This window comes from Hydra vulgaris, chromosome 01 (assembly GCF_038396675.1).
Source record: "Hydra vulgaris chromosome 01, alternate assembly HydraT2T_AEP".
Lineage (NCBI taxonomy): Eukaryota > Metazoa > Cnidaria > Hydrozoa > Anthoathecata > Hydridae > Hydra > Hydra vulgaris.
Window position 1 is genome coordinate 13,311,074 of NC_088920.1, and position 20,102 is coordinate 13,331,175.

Here is a 20,102-nt window from a genome sequence, read left to right on the forward strand (position 1 = left end):
TAAGTACACTTCAAGGTGTATTGCTTAATTTTATTTAAAAAGAGCCATGTAGTAAGCAGTTAAATCTTAATAACCTTTGCTAGTAGTAACTTGTCAGTAGTGAATACGTATTTGATAACTTCAATTTTAATTTTTTATAAATCATTCACAGACAATGATTATAAAATCAAATAACACTATTTTTTGTTTCAATATTAATTAGGGAAAAACTTAAAGCATATATTATATGCTTTATTATGATAAATAAATTTTATTTTAAAAAATATTATTATAATTTTTTTTTAATCAAATCTATTTTTCTAGAAACATATTTTGATTTTTGATTTGAGATATGTTTAAAAAAAAACTTTTTCAAACTAGTTTAATTTTATATATATAAAATTTTTTAAAATTTAATGATAACGCGCTGCATTTTAAAAAAAGCGAAAAGTTTAATAAGAAGTTGAAACTTTTTACTTAGTAAATAATTTTAAATTTATTTTAATCAAAAAAAGAACTTTTTATAATACATCTAACCGTACATCTATTTTTAGGTATTCAATCTTTTTCAGAAAATTTATTTTCACGCAAGAAACTACTTTGTGAAATTCAAGATTATTTTTTACAAGATGCAAACGAGCCAACTTTAGTATTATATGGAATGTCGGGTGTCGGAAAGACACGTATTGCCAGAAAATATTGTGAAATATCGTATAACTTCTATAAAAACGTTGTTTGGATTGACGCAGCAATTGCAATGTTACAAACTTCAATGAGAAACCATTGTCAAATATTAGGATTCGAGGTTCATGATTCAAAAGGAGATTATTTTGATATAAAAGTGATTGCTGGAAAAATTCACAACTATTATAAAACTGAAAAAACTTTATATGTTTTTGACAATGTCGACGATGAAAGTGTTAAAAACCTATCAATGTACATTTCAAGAAAACCAAATTGATCGTTGATTACCTCCCAATGGAGAACGTGGTCAAATAATGTAAATAAAATGCTAGTTGATGTTTTTTCTTCTGAAGAAGCATTCGCTTATGTAAAAAATAATACTAGAGAAAGTAGCGACAAAAACATAAGAAACTTAATTAAAGAACTTGGTTATCATCCGTTTGCAATTACTCAGGCACTAAAATATATAAATATATATAAAGTTTTGATAGAAAAATACATAGATCGATATAGATCGAAACCATCAGAAATATTTGACAATAATAACTTTCCGACAGAAGAAGAATCAAAGTCTGCAATAAAAGCAATTAACTTAGTTTTAACAAAATTAGAAAAAACAAAACCTTTTCTATTTAAATTATTAAACTGTTTATCTCATTGCGACTGTCAAAATATCAGTAAACATTTTATAACTCAAATCTCATATCAAATGGAAACAAACGATGAATCTTTATTAGATGAAGCTATTGGATTACTAATGAGTTATTCTTTACTAAACTGTTTTGACGATAAAAAATATACAATACACGAGCTGACACAGTTAACATGAAAATCATTTCAAAAAAGAAACTCAAGCACAAATACATATCTTGATTTAATCGAAAATTATTTTAAAGTTGAATTGAATGAAGTAAAAGATCACGTGGATTACGGAAATGATTTTGTTTTTCATTTTATCTATACGTTTCGTACTAACAGAAAAAGATTTTCGAAAACCTTCCATTGTATGACGAATTCTATTCAAAAATTATTAGTATGTAAAGGTTTATTTGACGAAGCAATTGAAATATTAAAAATTGTTCAAAATTTTAATACAGAAACTTATGGTGAAAATAATAAAATCACGCTTGATCAAAACATAATATCGCAAGCTGTTTGGACGATATGGGAATATATAACGAAGCTTTAGAAATTTATTATTCTGTTGATAAAATACAAACTGAAATTTTAGGTATCAACCATCCGTCTACAATGATAACAAAACATAATACCGCACTCTGTTTGGACGATATGGGAAAATATAACGAAGCTTTAGAAATTTATTATTCTGTTGATAAAATACGAACTGAAATTTTAGGTATCAACCATCCGGATACAATGGCAACAAAACATAATATCGCACTCTGTTTGAACAATATGGGAAAATATAACGAAGCTTTAGAAATTTATTATTCTGTTGATAAAATACGAACTGAAATTTTAGGTATCAACCATCCGTCTACAATGGCAACAAAACGTGATATTGCAATCTGTTTAAATAATTTAGAAAAAAAGCAAGCGAGTTGTTTAATTATTTGATTATTATATTAGTTTTAATATATATAAAGTTTATCTGTTCATAAAATATAATTGATAAACGTTTTTTTTTAAAAGTGAGAATTCCGTATTTTATTCTAATAAATTAAAATATTAATTTTTAATAAATTTTTAAAGAAAAAATGATTGTTTATTTCAGTGTTTATAGTATTAATATTATATATTATTATTCATTATATATTATAGTGATTATTAAAATATATATACTTTAAAATTAAAAAGGGGTAAAAGCAGTTTAGGGTGTGACACAGTGGGCCAGATTTCACTTTTACTGGAAAAAATTCATAACTAATTTAATATTAGCGCTATATTGACTAAAATTAGGATGAGTAATAATATGATGTCTGCGTTTCATATGAAGGTGTTATTTTTTTAATTCGTTGCTATGGATACTAAATTTCGGATAGCAAAAATCTAGTTTTGGTATTTGCAGATATTTTTACGAGTGCTATGTTTACCAAATTTTATATAAGTACCAATACGAGGCTTTTCAAAAACGTGAATATATTTTTTATTTAGTTGCTATGGATACCTAATTTTGCTTAGCAGCAACTAACTTTTATTAGTTGCATATGTTTTATTTGCGCTATGTACACTATTTAGCACCTGTTTTATTATGAGACCCTTGCTCGTGAAAAGCAAAACTTATTTAAGTTTAATATGATTACACGTTGCTAGATAAATTTGTTTTCCTGTAGAAAACAATTGTATTCTAGCTTAATTAATTAGTTTTTCTAATTAACAGATTTTACGAGCGTCTACAGATTTTTTAAAGTTGTATGTTTATATTGTTCCCGTGCATTCACAATCATCAAAAATCTTTGACAATGTAATCTATAAGTAGTACAAGCTTAGCAAACAATAATTCACAAGAATTTGAAGTTGACAAAGTTGCAACTTTTCTTTGTTTTTAATCATGATTCTTGAAATGATAAAGTAGGTCTGCCGAGTTGTTTATTTTTACTATCCTTAATTAATGTGGTATTAAAATCATTTTCAAGCCAAGCTGAATTCTTTATAATAAATCTTGCACCAGTTAGTTTACTATGAATCCATCTCTTAACATAATCAAAATAAATAAACGAAAGACTGTTGAGTCAAATAAATTAGTAAATTTTGCTTCTTGTGACACTCATGAAGCCTAAATAAAAACAGCATTTCAACATCTAAAATGAATAGCCTCAACCAAAGCAACCAAAATAGATTATTAAATCAATTTGGTTTGACAAGCGCTAAATAAATAAGAACAAAATTTAAATTAGGATATATATATATATATATATATATATATATATATATATATATATATATATATATATATATATATATATATATTATATATATATATATATATATATATATATATATATATATATATATATATATATATATATATATATATATTATTGTTTAGTAATACGTTTTGTATGACTAAGACCGTATTATATTTTTTCCACGTTTTTTAAAATTTTGTGCAAATAAAAATTTTTGAGCGCAATTACAGATTTTTTGTTAGGTAAAAGAGTTCAAACGTAAAAGAAAACCTAAGTGGCGCCTAGTGGCAGCCAGATTTATAAAATTATTAAAGCAAACATATATAAGCTTTAAAATATCTGAGTATAAAAGCAAGATGTAGCAATAAAAAAAATATATTGTCAATTAAAAGCAAAAGTTAGACATTAAAATATGACAAGTAAGGCATATTTAAATTTGCTATAAATATGTTAATTACGTACTAATTTTAGTCTAACAACTTTTAAAATCTAGATAATATATAGAGTTATAATATAATATTTTAAAAAGCGCAATATTTTATGTAAATTTTATTTATTTCCATCGATTTTTTAAAGAACATTTTTCTCTTTATAATTTTTTTTTTTTAATTTACATTTGCGTCTATTTCAACCACAGCATTAGTATATTCATTAAAACTTTAAGTGTATATAAACTGTTTTAAATTGTTTTATAATGTTTTTATATAGGTTCGACACCATTTAGGCAACAAAATTCTGATTTTTGTTTTTATACTTTTGTTCAGTCACTGGCCCACTGTGCACTTATATGCTCATCCACAGTGCTCTGTGATAAGACCGTGAGGACTTCTTAGGGCACCTAAATAAAATTAAAAAAAAAAAAAGAGTCACATAATTTAATAAAAATTGGTGCTAATGTAGCATATGGCCTCACCAAATTCTAGATAAAGTTTTATTTGAAATTTTTTTCTAGTTAAGAATTTATGGCAGTTTGAGTTTATAATTTGTTAAACTTTTGCTTGACCTCAAAACGTTACCTATTACTGTGATATTTAATCAAAATTTTTAAAATAAAGGTAACGTATGTGTTTTACTATGAAATATCAAAAACTTTTGTTATAGTTGTTTTATTGCTAAATGTACTTTTTTTTTTTTTTTTTTTTTTTTTTAAAAAAATAATTATTATATATTTCAAAAACAAATAATATTTACATGTCTCCGGTTTATATAAATGTCCACCACAAATAATTACAATTAAAATAATAAACTTAAAAATTCATGGTTTATAATATAAAGTGCTGGCTATTAACTAACCATGAGCGAGACTAGGTTTTTTCAAACCGAGACGAGACCGAGACGAGAAGTTAGTACTTCTCGTTAGACCGAGAACGAGACAAGAAATTTAAGAATTTTTAAAAACAAATTTATTAAAATCTAAGTAAAAAAAAAAAAATGTAAACATGGTTTTGACAAATAGGCACAAATAACATTTGTCAAATGTAAACAACTTTTTCAAATATTAATTCAGAATTTTTTTGCCAAACTTTTCCAACAAGACAATGTTTTCTCTGATTAAGATGATTTGTTATTCTTTTTCTGGGTGTAAGTTGTGTCTAGATGATCGGACGACATTTCCACCTGAGCTAAAAACTCTCTCTGATTTAGTTGAACTTGCTGGAATACCTAAAGTTTGTCTAGCTAATGAAGAGAGTTCTGGCAATGTATTTGAGTGCAATTTCCACCAATCAAGAATCGGAAATTCTTTTTTGGTATTAGGGAGATTTTCATACTGGCACATTTCGCTCAAAATAGGATTCAATTCAGATGTTGGCTCTTGTGTTTCAAGTCTGACGTTTAACTTGCGCTTCAGTTTTGAATTAGGAGACAAATCTGCTGAAAAAACTCTGGCAACAGGTTGGCACTCAACATTATCCTTAACCTGTGAGGCTAAACATTCTTTTGTTGTTTGAAATTTTTTGAAGAGCTTCAAGTGAAGTCCCTTTAAAGCAGGATTTAAGTAGTTTGCTGCAGCACTCAATAAGTTTCCTGTGTAACAAAGAGAAAATCTTTTCTCAATGCAGCTTTTCAGGTTTTTTGCATACAAGACACCGTAGCCATTTTTTCCATCCGTCTCAATAAATTGATCAATTTTGTCATGGATTAAATAAAGAGAATCGGCGACAGTGTTAATTGTTGGAATAGACTCAGCCGACCACGTTTCTGTAGCTTCTTTAAGTGGTGCCAAAATTTCTACTGCTCCCACGATTGATTTCCACTGTGATGCACTAATGGTCTTTGAAGAAAAAATATCTTCATTTGCACATATTCTGATAATTGCACTCTTTAGATGTAGGAAAGAAGCCATGCAATCCAGTTGACTATTTCATCTTGTGTCAACAGATTGGCGTAACTGTCTAAAAATGATTCCTTGAGCGTCTGATTCTGATTCAAGCAACTCAGTTGCAACTGTTGACTGGTGAGTTAAAGAAGCCAAATCTTTGCATGTTTGCAACGTATCATCCATTCCAGCAGTCATTCTAAATGCGTCTCAAACTGCACATTGCAAAATATGATTTTTGCACAAGTATTGGTCAAAGCGCTTTGACAATTTGACTGCAAGTTTCATTTTTCTTGCCTGGTCGTTCACGCAGTACATTGGCAAATCAGCAGTCAAATTTAGTTCTTCTAAGAAAGAATCCAGCTTTCCTTCAATTAAGATATCTGTGTGTCTGTCTGGGAATTGTTGGACATGGGGTGTCCGTGATGTAGTCTTCAATTTTTGTCAATGGCATGAAAAGTCCAAGAGATGCAGCTGAATGAGCTCTAGAAGTCCAAAGGTCAGAAGATAATGCAGCACTTTTTAGATTTGGCGTAATCTCCGTTATTATGCTCTTCATTCCAGCTCGAACTTCTCTTGACCAAATTGAAAGCTTTTTTGAATATGTTGTTCTGTGATGAAGGCTCAGTTTAGGGTTTGCAATGTCAAACAATTTCTTAAAACCTCTTCCTTCGATGCTCAAAAGGATGCCAGATCAGTGCAAAAGTAATCCAGCATTGCAGAGTTAAACTGTTTTTGAATAGAATTGTCTTCGCCAAGTTTGGACTTTGTTTCAAGCATTTCGACCATGGTTCGTTGTTTCTTCTTAGGAAAGGAAAGAAGAGAGTTGTCAGTATTTTCTCAACGTAATCTTGGCTGTAATTTTTTTCGAGGTGACGATGAAGTCCGCTGGTGTTTCCATCTTTTGTTTTCAAAGAATTTTTGCACGCCTTGCATTCAGCATCGTCACTTGTTTTTTGAAAACATCTCCAGATTTTTTTTTTGTCTTGATGACATTTTTGATCGTTGAAATGAGGCAAGAATATTTCTTTTCAATATGAACAATATGTGTCAAGTTGAATTCCACTGGTAATCTAATGAAATTAAGTCGATAGTGCACCATTTTATACAAAAAGTTTTTGTATTTAAAATCTAATTAAAAATATTTAAAATCTAATTAAAATTTTTTAATTAGATTTTTTAAAAAATCTAATTAAAAAATCTAATTAAAAATCAAATTAAAAGTTTAATCTGTTTTTGTCAAAAACAAATTAAATTTTTAATTAGAATTATTAAAATCACGGAGTCAAAATACTAATTAATTAAAAAAACAATTTTTTTTTTTTTTCTAAATTATAATAATTTTTAATTTGAAAAATAATATAATATTTTAGTCTCGTTCTACTTCTCGCAAGAATTTTCTATTTCTCGTTTCTCACGAGAAGTCCCATTTCTCACGAGATTCTCGTTTCTCGAACGAGACGAGATCTCGCTCATTGTTACTATTAACCCATGCATTTAAAAAATATACGCAAGGCCGTTGCACCACGGGACTAATAGGGACATGCTTGTCGTTGTCGCTTAAAATATATTTTATTTGTTGAAAATATATATTAAGGTATATTAGTAGTACTATGTAGATGTAAGGAAACTCGCAGAAGACTAAGAAAAGTCTTTTCATCGAGAACCTTTAAAATACAAAATGAACTAAAAATTTAAAGAGTAAAGATACACATTGTAAAAAAACAAAGATACACATGTTCAGTAATATTTTATTATGTATAGTTGCTAACAATTTTTTTATTTTTTTATTTATGTTTTATTTCTTTTTTATTTATTTTTATAGTTGAAATTGTTCTTTTTACATTTTATTATATTAATTGTTCTTTTATATTTAATACATATCGATAAAATTGATTTTGTTAATTATGAGATCTTTTAGTTTTTTCTTTAGGGCAATAACATTATCCAATTTAGTAAGTTCTATATATAGGGGCCACGGTATACAATTGAAAATCTCGAAAATTTTGTTTTTTTTATGGGCAATGTAAAGTTTCCGGTTTCTCGTGTGATATATCTGTTGGCGTTGGTTTGAAAAAAGTTATTAGTAAAGTGAGTTGAGATAAGTCCGAGTTTATATTTGAGCATAAATAAAACATTTTGGTAGATGTTAATTTGATAGGTATTCAAAGCATTCAAGTTTTTAAGTAAAGGATCGGCATGAGTGAATTTATTTTTATTAGAAGCCAATCTTGATTAGTGTTTTTGTTGTGTATATAGAGAACTTAATTTAGATTTATTTGTACTTCCCAGGGCAATATTAGCTTATGTTAGAAAACTTTGTATATAAGAAAAGTAGAGAATTTTCAGATTTTCCTGGGATAGTATATTTGACTTTGTAAAGTATGCCGATACTTTTTGATATTTTTGTATTTAATGTTTTTATATGGGCTTTCCAAGAAATCGTTTCGTCAATAATTATCCCAAGAAATTTAATAGTTTCAGTTCTTTCGATGTTTACGTTATCAATTTTTAGTAATGGTAGTATGCTTGGTATTTTGTTTTTTTGCTGGTTGGAACAAAACAAGATGTATTTTGTTTTTTCTTAATTTAAAGATAATTTATTTACTTTAAACCAAATGTTCTATTTAGATCTATTGTTTTTTAAATCTAAATGTTCTATTTAGTTCTATTTAAATGTAATATTTAGATTCTATAGACAAAAATATTGATTTGCTGTTTGAAGCGTGGTTTGATTTGGTTTATGCAAAGCATAAATATCTCAACATTTCCTGTTTTATACACTATTGTTTAAATGCAAAAAAAAAAGTGCAAATCTTGGCAAAGAGACGATCAGTTAGTTAAACAAAAAAAAACTCTGTTAATTTTTATTGGCCCTTAAAACCTTCTTAAAAACATTGACTTTCAAAACGAAGTAAAATAGCTATATAAACCTTGTTTTTTACATTATATTACCATCAAATATCTGATTTGTAATTGTAAGACATGTTCTTTAATTCTCTGCACAATAAATTTATTTAAATCTTTTTATTAATTTTCTTGTATGTTTTTTCTGCAAATGTAATTAATGGACTCAATGATTAGAGATAAAATTAAATTATTTTGCAATAGGATGTAATATTTATACTAGTATTTCATAAAACCATTCTTATTAGAATCAAAGATCATTTTGTAAAAGAAGCTAAATCAAAGTTTGTTTGTCTCAAAGCTAAAGTTTTGAGACAAACAAACAAAAAACTAATTATCCGGAAAAGAAATTTTTGAATCTCAATAAGTTTGTAAATGTAAATAAAGATAACAAACATTTTTTGAATTCATACTAACATAGTTAGATTTGTATCCTTTTCAATAAAGAGTTTGAATCTCTCAATTTTAGAAACAATGGACTTCAATTGAGTTTTGATTTCACAAATTATCTGCAAACAAGAGTTAATAACTCTATTAAGAACTAATTTTAATAATATATTCTTTATTATTTTAAATTAGCAGTAATAAATGCTCTTTAACTCTCTGCAAAATAAATTTATTCAAAATAGCCTAATTTTTTTTTTATTGCTTTGACTTTCTGCTGCCTAATCTCAAAAATCGAATTATGGTAGCAGTTCTTTAAAGTTGCTTACTTTTCAGATCAGTTATGCAGCATAACAATTTTCTTTTGTGCTCTCGATGATTATTGTTTTGTTTATACCTTGATCAATATTTATAAAAGTTTCAACAGTGTTTTCACTAAAGGGTCCAAAGGGAGATTTTTTGCGACTGATGAAATCTTTGATATTGTGGAAAGGGTTTGAATTTTGGGTGTTACGTTTGCACCAGGCTTTTGAATGCAAAAAAAGCAAAATGTCAAAAGGCTTTTGAACGACATTGCCAGACTACTTTGCAAGAGCAACAGCCCCCGTCAGATTGATGAAAATAATCGAAGCTAAGTTTGAATTTCCAAGTTTTCGCAAGTTTCTAGATTTGACAAGACACTTGAATTTGACGTCACACTATGTACTAAGGTGTATACTTGAATGAGTTTAATAAAGACCACAAACAATATTTGCAATTTTCATATCGCAAGTCAAAATTAGTTTAACTCCATTTGCATTAATCAGTGACCAGATTTCTTCAATGTTGGAGCAAGTTTTTGGCAAATCTTCTAATGCAGCAACAAGAATTAGTCTTTTAACTCTAGTCTTTGATCATAGTTTTTTATTTGAGGCGGTGAGCTGATATCAATTTTTAACGCAGTATTAACAAGGCTTAGAAAAAACTGAGAAAACCTCTGCTTTTAATCACCGAGCTTAATAAAATATTGACCAGAAATTTTGCGAGATTGAATAACATTATTCACAATACTAATGACTCACAACAGTGACGGATCCACGAATTTTCTGTTCAGGGAGGGATGTTGAAATACTTTTAAACTTTATAACACATTTGCGCCTCCTAAAAAAACCAATAATTAACCAATATTATTTGTACATTTTTAAGTTTTTTTCCGATCACTTTGTAGCAAGTGATGCAAAACTTGTCTCAATATTACTTTAAATCATAAATGATTGGTTAAAGAACAGTTTAAACCAATCACTTTTTATTAAAATAACAATTGCAACAGTTGCTACAAAACTTCCACAAAAAAATAAGCAAAAATGTTTCAAAAAAATGATGAATGTTTTTTTAAGCAATCAATTTTAGTTTTCAGTTTTTTATAACCAATTAATTTTCAAAAAGTTTAAAACATTTGCGTCAATAGCTTTTGTCCGGGTTTTGCCATTCGCCCCTGAGCAAGTGAAATAAAAAAAAAAAAGGTCCCCATGTTTTCATTTATAAGTAACTTTCTTTTTTAATTTTTTGTACTTTAGTGTAATAATCAAGTTCATGTACGTATAATTACATATAATAGTCAATTTAATTCCTCGGTATATTAGTCAAATTCTGCATAACCGTCAATTTATAAAAGAATATTTCTGGAGAAAAGTACCAAGAGGGAGGCTATAACCCCCAGGGCCCCTCTCCTACAAAAATCCGCAATTTTAGTTGCTTTAAACTGTTCAAAATTTACAAAATTCTGATTTGTAACCTGATATACGTACTTCGCTGTTGATTTTCGTCGTAGGACTTTGCTAGTAAACTAAAGTTTTAAAACAAAAATAAATATTTTAGTTTCAAATGAAATTAAAGCTTGGCATTTGCTAATTATTTGCAAATATAAAAACCAGTTAACTGAAGAGTTTTAAATTTTAAATAACAAGTGTCCAGTGCAGTCAGCCATTCTTTTGAAAATTCTGAAATGAACTGTTTTAGGGTTACCATATGTCCTCTTTTTAAAAAGGAGCGCGCCTTAAAATATCTTTTTACTTCAAGTGGTTAATTACATTTAGTTCTTAAATTATTTGTTTGCCGTCGTGGTTAAACTCTAGTATTATTGATTATCGTGTAGTTTAACTCTCCAACTGAAAAAGAGAACGTATTGCAACCCTAAATTGCTTTTTCCCGAGGCAAGAAGATAGTAAAGATTATGTTGCTCCAAGGTAAAACACTATTACTAAAATTATATGTGTTTTATATTTCCAGCTAGAAAATAATAATAACTGAGTTTGTCTTATACTTAGTAAACTTTTTTTGTTTAAGGTCATCTAAATATGGATATTGCCAGTACAGTTCAGCTTCACAATTCGTCTCCAAAAACCGTTAATGTATTGAGGCTTCTAACTTCAATTAAATTCTTTGAAAAAGTTTTCTATTATGCAAGGTATTCCCTTTTTATTAAACTCGTTGAAAGCAATAATTTTTCTAAACTTTCTAAGCTAGATTTATAGGAACTATTTTGGATAAATAAGTCAAATATTTTTTCAACTGTTGCTGGACTATATACTTATGTAATAAGTATATAGTCAGACTATTAGTTTATTATAATTTTATATTATTTTCAATAAAAAAAATATAATAATCAATATAGTTTCAATAAAAAAATATAACAAAAATTATTAGAAAAAAACAGTTAAAAATTATTTAAAAAAAATCCTAATAAGACAAAAGAATCCAAAAATGGAGGGTTAACCGTAGACAACATTACTAATACTTTACACAAAATCAATATATATATATATATATATGATAGTATATATCATATATATATATATATATATATATATATCTATATATATATATATATATATATATATATATATATATATATATATATATATATATATATATATATATATATATATATATTTATGAAATAATATGTCAATGGGTTTTAAAGTACCAGCAACAGTTGAAAAAATATTTGACTTATTTATCCAAAATAGTTCCTATAAATCTAGCTTAGAAAGTTTAGAAAAATTATTGCTTTCAACGAGTTTAATAAAAAGGGAATACCTTGCATAATAGAAAACTTTTTCAAAGAATTTAATTGAAGTTAGAAGCCTCAATACATTAACGGTTTTTGGAGACGAATTGTGAAGCTGAACTGTACTGGCAATATCCATATTTAGATGACCTTAAACAAAAAAAGTTTACTAAGTATAAGACAAACTCAGTTATTATTATTTTCTAGCTGGAAATATAAAACACATATAATTTTAGTAATAGTGTTTTACCTTGGAGCAACATAATCTTTACTATCTTCTTGCCTCGGGAAAAAGCAATTTAGGGTTGCAATACGTTCTCTTTTTCAGTTGGAGAGTTAAACTACACGATAATCAATAATACTAGAGTTTAACCACGACGGCAAACAAATAATTTAAGAACTAAATGTAATTAACCACTTGAAGTAAAAAGATATTTTAAGGCGCGCTCCTTTTTAAAAAGAGGACATATGGTAACCCTAAAACAGTTCATTTCAGAATTTTCAAAAGAATGGCTGACTGCACTGGACACTTGTTATTTAAAATTTAAAACTCTTCAGTTAACTGGTTTTTATATTTGCAAATAATTAGCAAATGCCAAGCTTTAATTTCATTTGAAACTAAAATATTTATTTTTGTTTTAAAACTTTAGTTTACTAGCAAAGTCCTACGACGAAAATCAACAGCGAAGTACGTATATCAGGTTACAAATCAGAATTTTGTAAATTTTGAACAGTTTAAAGCAACTAAAATTGCGGATTTTTGTAGGAGAGGGGCCCTGGGGGTTATAGCCTCCCTCTTGGTACTTTTCTCCAGAAATATTCTTTTATAAATTGACGGTTATGCAGAATTTGACTAATATACCGAGGAATTAAATTGACTATTATATGTAATTATACGTACATGAACTTGATTATTACACTAAAGTACAAAAAATTAAAAAAGAAAGTTACTTATAAATGAAAACATGGGGACCTTTTTTTTTTTTATTTCACTTGCTCAGGGGCGAATGGCAAAACCCGGACAAAAGCTATTGACGCAAATGTTTTAAACTTTTTGAAAATTAATTGGTTATAAAAAACTGAAAACTAAAATTGATTGCTTAAAAAAACATTCATCATTTTTTTGAAACATTTTTGCTTATTTTTTTGTGGAAGTTTTGTAGCAACTGTTGCAATTGTTATTTTAATAAAAAGTGATTGGTTTAAACTGTTCTTTAACCAATCATTTATGATTTAAAGTAATATTGAGACAAGTTTTGCATCACTTGCTACAAAGTGATCGGAAAAAAACTTAAAAATGTACAAATAATATTGGTTAATTATTGGTTTTTTTAGGAGGCGCAAATGTGTTATAAAGTTTAAAAGTATTTCAACATCCCTTCCTGAACAGAAAATTCGTGGATCCGTCACTGTTGTGAGTCATTAGTATTGTGAATAATGTTATTCAATCTCGCAAAATTTCTGGTCAATATTTTATTAAGCTCGGTGATTAAAAGCAGAGGTTTTCTCAGTTTTTTCTAAGCCTTGTTAATACTGCGTTAAAAATTGATATCAGCTCACCGCCTCAAATAAAAAACTATGATCAAAGACTAGAGTTAAAAGACTAATTCTTGTTGCTGCATTAGAAGATTTGCCAAAAACTTGCTCCAACATTGAAGAAATCTGGTCACTGATTAATGCAAATGGAGTTAAACTAATTTTGACTTGCGATATGAAAATTGCAAATATTGTTTGTGGTCTTTATTAAACTCATTCAAGTATACACCTTAGTACATAGTGTGACGTCAAATTCAAGTGTCTTGTCAAATCTAGAAACTTGCGAAAACTTGGAAATTCAAACTTAGCTTCGATTATTTTCATCAATCTGACGGGGGCTGTTGCTCTTGCAAAGTAGTCTGGCAATGTCGTTCAAAAGCCTTTTGACATTTTGCTTTTTTTGCATTCAAAAGCCTGGTGCAAACGTAACACCCAAAATTCAAACCCTTTCCACAATATCAAAGATTTCATCAGTCGCAAAAAATCTCCCTTTGGACCCTTTAGTGAAAACACTGTTGAAACTTTTATAAATATTGATCAAGGTATAAACAAAACAATAATCATCGAGAGCACAAAAGAAAATTGTTATGCTGCATAACTGATCTGAAAAGTAAGCAACTTTAAAGAACTGCTACCATAATTCGATTTTTGAGATTAGGCAGCAGAAAGTCAAAGCAATAAAAAAAAAATTAGGCTATTTTGAATAAATTTATTTTGCAGAGAGTTAAAGAGCATTTATTACTGCTAATTTAAAATAATAAAGAATATATTATTAAAATTAGTTCTTAATAGAGTTATTAACTCTTGTTTGCAGATAATTTGTGAAATCAAAACTCAATTGAAGTCCATTGTTTCTAAAATTGAGAGATTCAAACTCTTTATTGAAAAGGATACAAATCTAACTATGTTAGTATGAATTCAAAAAATGTTTGTTATCTTTATTTACATTTACAAACTTATTGAGATTCAAAAATTTCTTTTCCGGATAATTAGTTTTTTGTTTGTTTGTCTCAAAACTTTAGCTTTGAGACAAACAAACTTTGATTTAGCTTCTTTTACAAAATGATCTTTGATTCTAATAAGAATGGTTTTATGAAATACTAGTATAAACATTACATCCTATTGCAAAATAATTTAATTTTATCTCTAATCATTGAGTCCATTAATTACATTTGCAGAAGAAACATACAAGAAAATTAATAAAAAGATTTAAATAAATTTATTGTGCAGAGAATTAAAGAACATGTCTTACAATTACAAATCAGATCATTATATTGTCATATATAATATTGTATAAAAAAAGCGCGCTCAATTAGTAAACTAGAGCTATATAGTGTACGTTACTGTTACCCGCAATACCAGGAATTAGCTAAATGCTAATGTTTAGAATATAATATATTTTAATACTGCAACTCTGAGTTTGATGTGTTACCATATTCTACAGGCAAGTAGTAAAATTTAATTTTGCTATGATTTGTTTAGTTGAGGTTTGGTTTATATTTGTATTTTCGATCGTGACGGAGCGGAAATTGTGTAGCAGTTAAGTTAATGTTTTTATTAGTGTGTTTTTAGTAAGCAAATAGTTGTAAAATAGGTTAATGTTTTAATAACTGTTAAAATATTTTGCTTATGTGGTAATGTGTATCATTTATAAAATAAAAAATAAAATTGAAAATTGATATAAAAATGTAAATAACATTATGAAATATATTAAAATAGATGTTTGTGTGTGTGTGTGTGTGTGTGTGTGTGTGTGTGTGTGTGTGCGTGTGTGTGAGTGTGTGTATGTGTGTGTGTGTGTGTGTGTGTGAGAGTAATTTATGATCAGCCTAGAGATATACAAAGTAGTTGGCAATAGTTGCTAGTTAGATTTAAAGCTTTAAAGTTTCTAAATTTTTAATAAGAATTTATTTTTGTGGTGGCGCTTTGATACAATTTCGGTTCTTTTATTTTGCTGTTTATCAGATTTTAATTACGGTATAGTTGCAAATTTCTTTAATATTGAACACTTTTTGGAAATATTTGAGTATGCGGGTACAGTGTTCTTGTGTATGTGATGGTTGTGTGACGCATTTATATAACAAATGTCTTTTATGTCGAAGCAATTATATAAACTACTTTGAAGACTACATTTTTTTTTTAAAGGTAGCAGAACCCCATAAAAATCGCAATTTTTTCTAGTCAATTTTAATGATGAACTTAACAGAGATTAGTTGTATAAAACAGTTTGTTGTAAACTAGTTTAGTTTTTTAAATAACCATAGTTTAGTGCACTATAGTTTTCAAAGTTCCCTAGCAACCACCATAGCAAAGATTTTGTTTATTGATTTTTTAGCTGTATAGTCAAGTTTTTAGAAAAAAATTAGCTCTAAAAATATATCCTTTTAGCTTAACATTTTACCAGTGCTCAAAAAAAATTTCATGCTCTTATCAATAAAAAACTCATTATTTCTGATGCGTCTTTTTATTGATGAAACACAGTGTTAAATAAAAAAAAAATTTGTTGAGTGATTTTCTACTAATTTATAATTTATATATATACATTATGTATGTATATATGTAAACATATAAAATATTTGTATATAAAGTTTATACATATTGCTCAAATCTTTATTTGTTTTGTAAAAAACAGGCTGTAAATAAAAGATTTAGCAAAAAATTTATCGATAGAGCAATTCAAAGCTAACTCAAAAGAATAATGAAAGAAAGTAGACATTGCGTTAAATAAGAAAGATTTTTATTGAATTTAACACAAAATTTACATTTTTAAACAATTTATTTAGCGTTTGCAGCATTGTTCATTTTTAAAACTTTTCGATTGAGTCGTGTTCCTGATTGCCTTAAAAATTCCGAAATGCCTGAATGACATCCGCAAATTATTGCATCATGATGCTGTCAAATCAAATTTGAAAAAAATTAAACTGCAGAAATTATAGCAAATAGTTACATAAATGACTGATTGTGATAAACAAAATATATTTTCTGTAAAAAAAAATCTAAAAAAATGCATAAAACTATTCTTACCCACTATCATATGATACAGGGTATATGTTTTAAAATTTATCTTTAATGAACCACCAGAGACATTAAAACAGGCCTCAGCGTCCTCGCTCATCAACAACTTTCCAAAAGCAAAAGCCGATTTATATGGAGTATTACCTCTACAACGACTAAGAGAACTCATCTATTACAAAAAAATAAAAATTACTTAAGAGTCAAAATACATATTATATTCCTTCTATATGAATGAAATTATCTTGGTTTCAATACATGGATTTTTAAAATTGATTCTTAAATCACTTTTCTGATTTGATTCAAAATTTTGAAAATTTGTGGGGGCCTTATGTAATCCTTGATATTAAAATAAAAAGCAACAGTAGTATCTTTTTATCTATTTTTGCCATCCAGCTCAATGCAACTTTTTGAATATCTTTAAAAAAAAATGTATTAAAATAAATAATATTATTATTATTATTTATGTAAAATATTTTGTAAAAAATTAACCATGAAAAATTACCTAAATCGAAAAAATTAATAAAACTTTGATTAACACGTAAAATGTACATTCTTAAAAACTTAATTTACCCTGGCAAGACAAATGTCTTTCTCTGCTATCCTCTCTATCCAAAACACAATTTTTAGAGCCATTTTCTTCCTAGGTATACATAAATTATACATACAAAAATTAAACAATTTAAACAAAATTTTTAAACGTTCTTTAGTGATTTTTATTTAAACTTGTCAACAAACATATATTTATAAAATATTTCTATTAATTATTTTACTGCACACGCACACAGATTTTAATTAAAACAAAAGCAACATTAGGACTTTTTTTTACCAATATATTTGTAGAAAACATCCTTTTCCCTTGAAATAGATTAGTTTCTTTCGAGAAGTCAATGTTATTTTCAGCAACTAAAAAGCTTGCTATTTCACTGTGTAAATGGGTTTTTTTTTTAAAAACATCTATAGTTCAGTAAAAAGATAAGCATGATTATTTTAACAATCCATTATTTTACTTTTACAAAAATAGTTAACCTGCTATATTTGGAATCACTTTAGATGTTCTTTGGCTATTAAAACTATCAAAATAATGTCTTCCGTATAGTTCTTCATCACCAACCACAATATCTTCATCACTTTCACAAATGTCATTGCCGTCTTTCTCCTTTAATATAAACTTTACTTTTTAAACAAAAAAAGTGCATGATTTGTGTAATTCTTTATTGCAAAATATTTTATTTATTAAAAACTTATTTTAGTAAAATTTACTTTCACTTTGTCCCTTTTTTCTCTTTGGCGTCAGTTTCAATATTTGAAGTATTTGCTGCTTTTTCTAAGCGTGACTGAGCTTCTTCATAAAAATCTTAACACAAATCTATGTACGTAAAATCATTTATCAAAATCTAATGAAAATGTTATTGAAATATTGCGGCAAAAGTAGGCTCTATGAGATAGAGGTGCAGTTGGTGCACTGTATAAAAATTAATGAATTTTAAAGAAAAACCCATGAAAATTAATGAATTTTTTAGTTTTTAAAAAACACCAAAAGTTAAAAAAAAACAACTACTAAAAACATTGTTAAAAAAACTTTTTTTCATTAAGACTCCAAAATGAAAATGCTTTTGTCAACGAATAAAAAAACTTTTTTTAATCGTTGGAAATCTTCTTTAAACATTCTAAAGACATTCAGAACATATAATTTAAACAAATGCCAGTTAGAATATTGGATTTAAAATAAGTGATATTAAATGAGAGAAGTCATATTATTAAGGGGGGACCAAAATAAATTGGCACCAGTACATGTTTATCCTCTCCAGTGCCCTGGTCAAAACATACAGATATAAATAAAATTTTACATGACCGGGGCTAAAAGAAGACAAAATTTGCCTTATCACTATGCCCCGAATCAGATCAGTATCTAATTCAATTATTTTACATTTTTTTATAGTAATATGCAAACCTGTAGTGTATAAAATCCTAGCAGGGTATATCTTCCAATCGGAGGTTGATGCCTGCAAGGTTGTGACAGCTTTACAAATCACTTTTAAATGGCAGCCAGAAGCATTTCCCATCATTTTTCATCCAACATTTAGCAATCACTTCCACTTCTTTAATTTTTCCATTTAAAAATTGACATTTCAATAATCTGGTGCAATCTAATTCTAAACAATCTTATATAAGTTTCAAAATAAAATTAAAAAAACACTAGAGATTAAAAACAATGAACTTAAAAAAACGCTTTTTAGATTTATTAATGTAAAACACCAGCGTAAATATTTTATTATTTCTATAAACATACCAGGTATTTGTTTCACACAAAAAATTTTAAATTAAAATGCATTAAACTCACTTTAAAATTATTCAATGAACTATATATTTGACAAATTTATAACAAATTTTACAAAATGACATATGCACAGACATTCTTTAAAAATTGATGGACTGCAAGTATAGTCAAAATTTGTGTTTTTAATTCAAGAAATCAGTGATCATAAGCAATATCACAATGTCTAAGCAGAAAAAAAGCATAACCACCTTTTTGAACAGGTATCATCAGGCCTTTTTTTTAAGGTTGGCTAATGAATTTACATAACAACCGTTTAAATAAGATGTTTCAAAACAATCAGGAAAAAACTTTTGAACTGAATGAGGATTTAGAGTCTTGCATTTTACAATATCTACCAAAACCTCTTTTACTAAAATAAACCCTTTGTCTTGAATGAAATAAACTCTGTCTCGCAGATTTAATGTGATCTTTTTATTTACCACTTGGACAGAAATTTCTTTACCATTCCTTTCTCTAAGAAAAATATCCAACTTTTTTCTCTCATCTAGTTGATTCACTATTTGGGCAACAGTCTGATGTGATTTTCGCACCATTTTTTTAATTCAACCGAAAAAGTTTTCAAAAGGATAAGCTGATAGATGATCAAGACTCTCCCCAAAGTTAACATAATCATCAGCTAAATGAATCATGCTATGAACATTGTATGCTACAAAGATCTCCCCATACAAAATTTGCACTTCTCTAACAAACCATATAAGCAACTGTTTAACATATGCCACTCAGCGTGGAAAATGAGAAATCAAAGGCGAGCGGTCAAACTGACCGGCTAATACATAAAATTGACAATAACTTGATACTTTAAAATGAACGAACTCATATTCCTTTTTTATTTGTATTCTATTTTTTAAAGTAATAAAAAATACACATTTTTATGTTATATCAAAAAAATTTAAACGGAATACTTTTTTTTTTTTTTTTAATAATTCACCTCCCAAAAGCCGAGAAGGCCACATCAGATGAGGAGGCTACTTGTGGTTATCACCTTCTCTCAACTCTATAACTCCAAAACACGAACCTTGGCGA

At 27.5% G+C, this 20,102-nt stretch overlaps 1 protein-coding gene across 1 annotated transcript; it reads left to right on the forward strand.

Moving 5' to 3' along the window:
• The first annotated feature begins 1,827 nt into the window (after nt 1-1,827).
• LOC136074114 (uncharacterized) lies at nt 1,828-2,241 on the forward strand. The gene has a single exon (XM_065786415.1). The coding sequence runs from the start codon at nt 1,828-1,830 to the stop codon at nt 2,239-2,241; it is 414 nt and encodes a 137-aa protein (XP_065642487.1).
• Nucleotides 2,242-20,102: the final 17,861 nt, after the last annotated feature.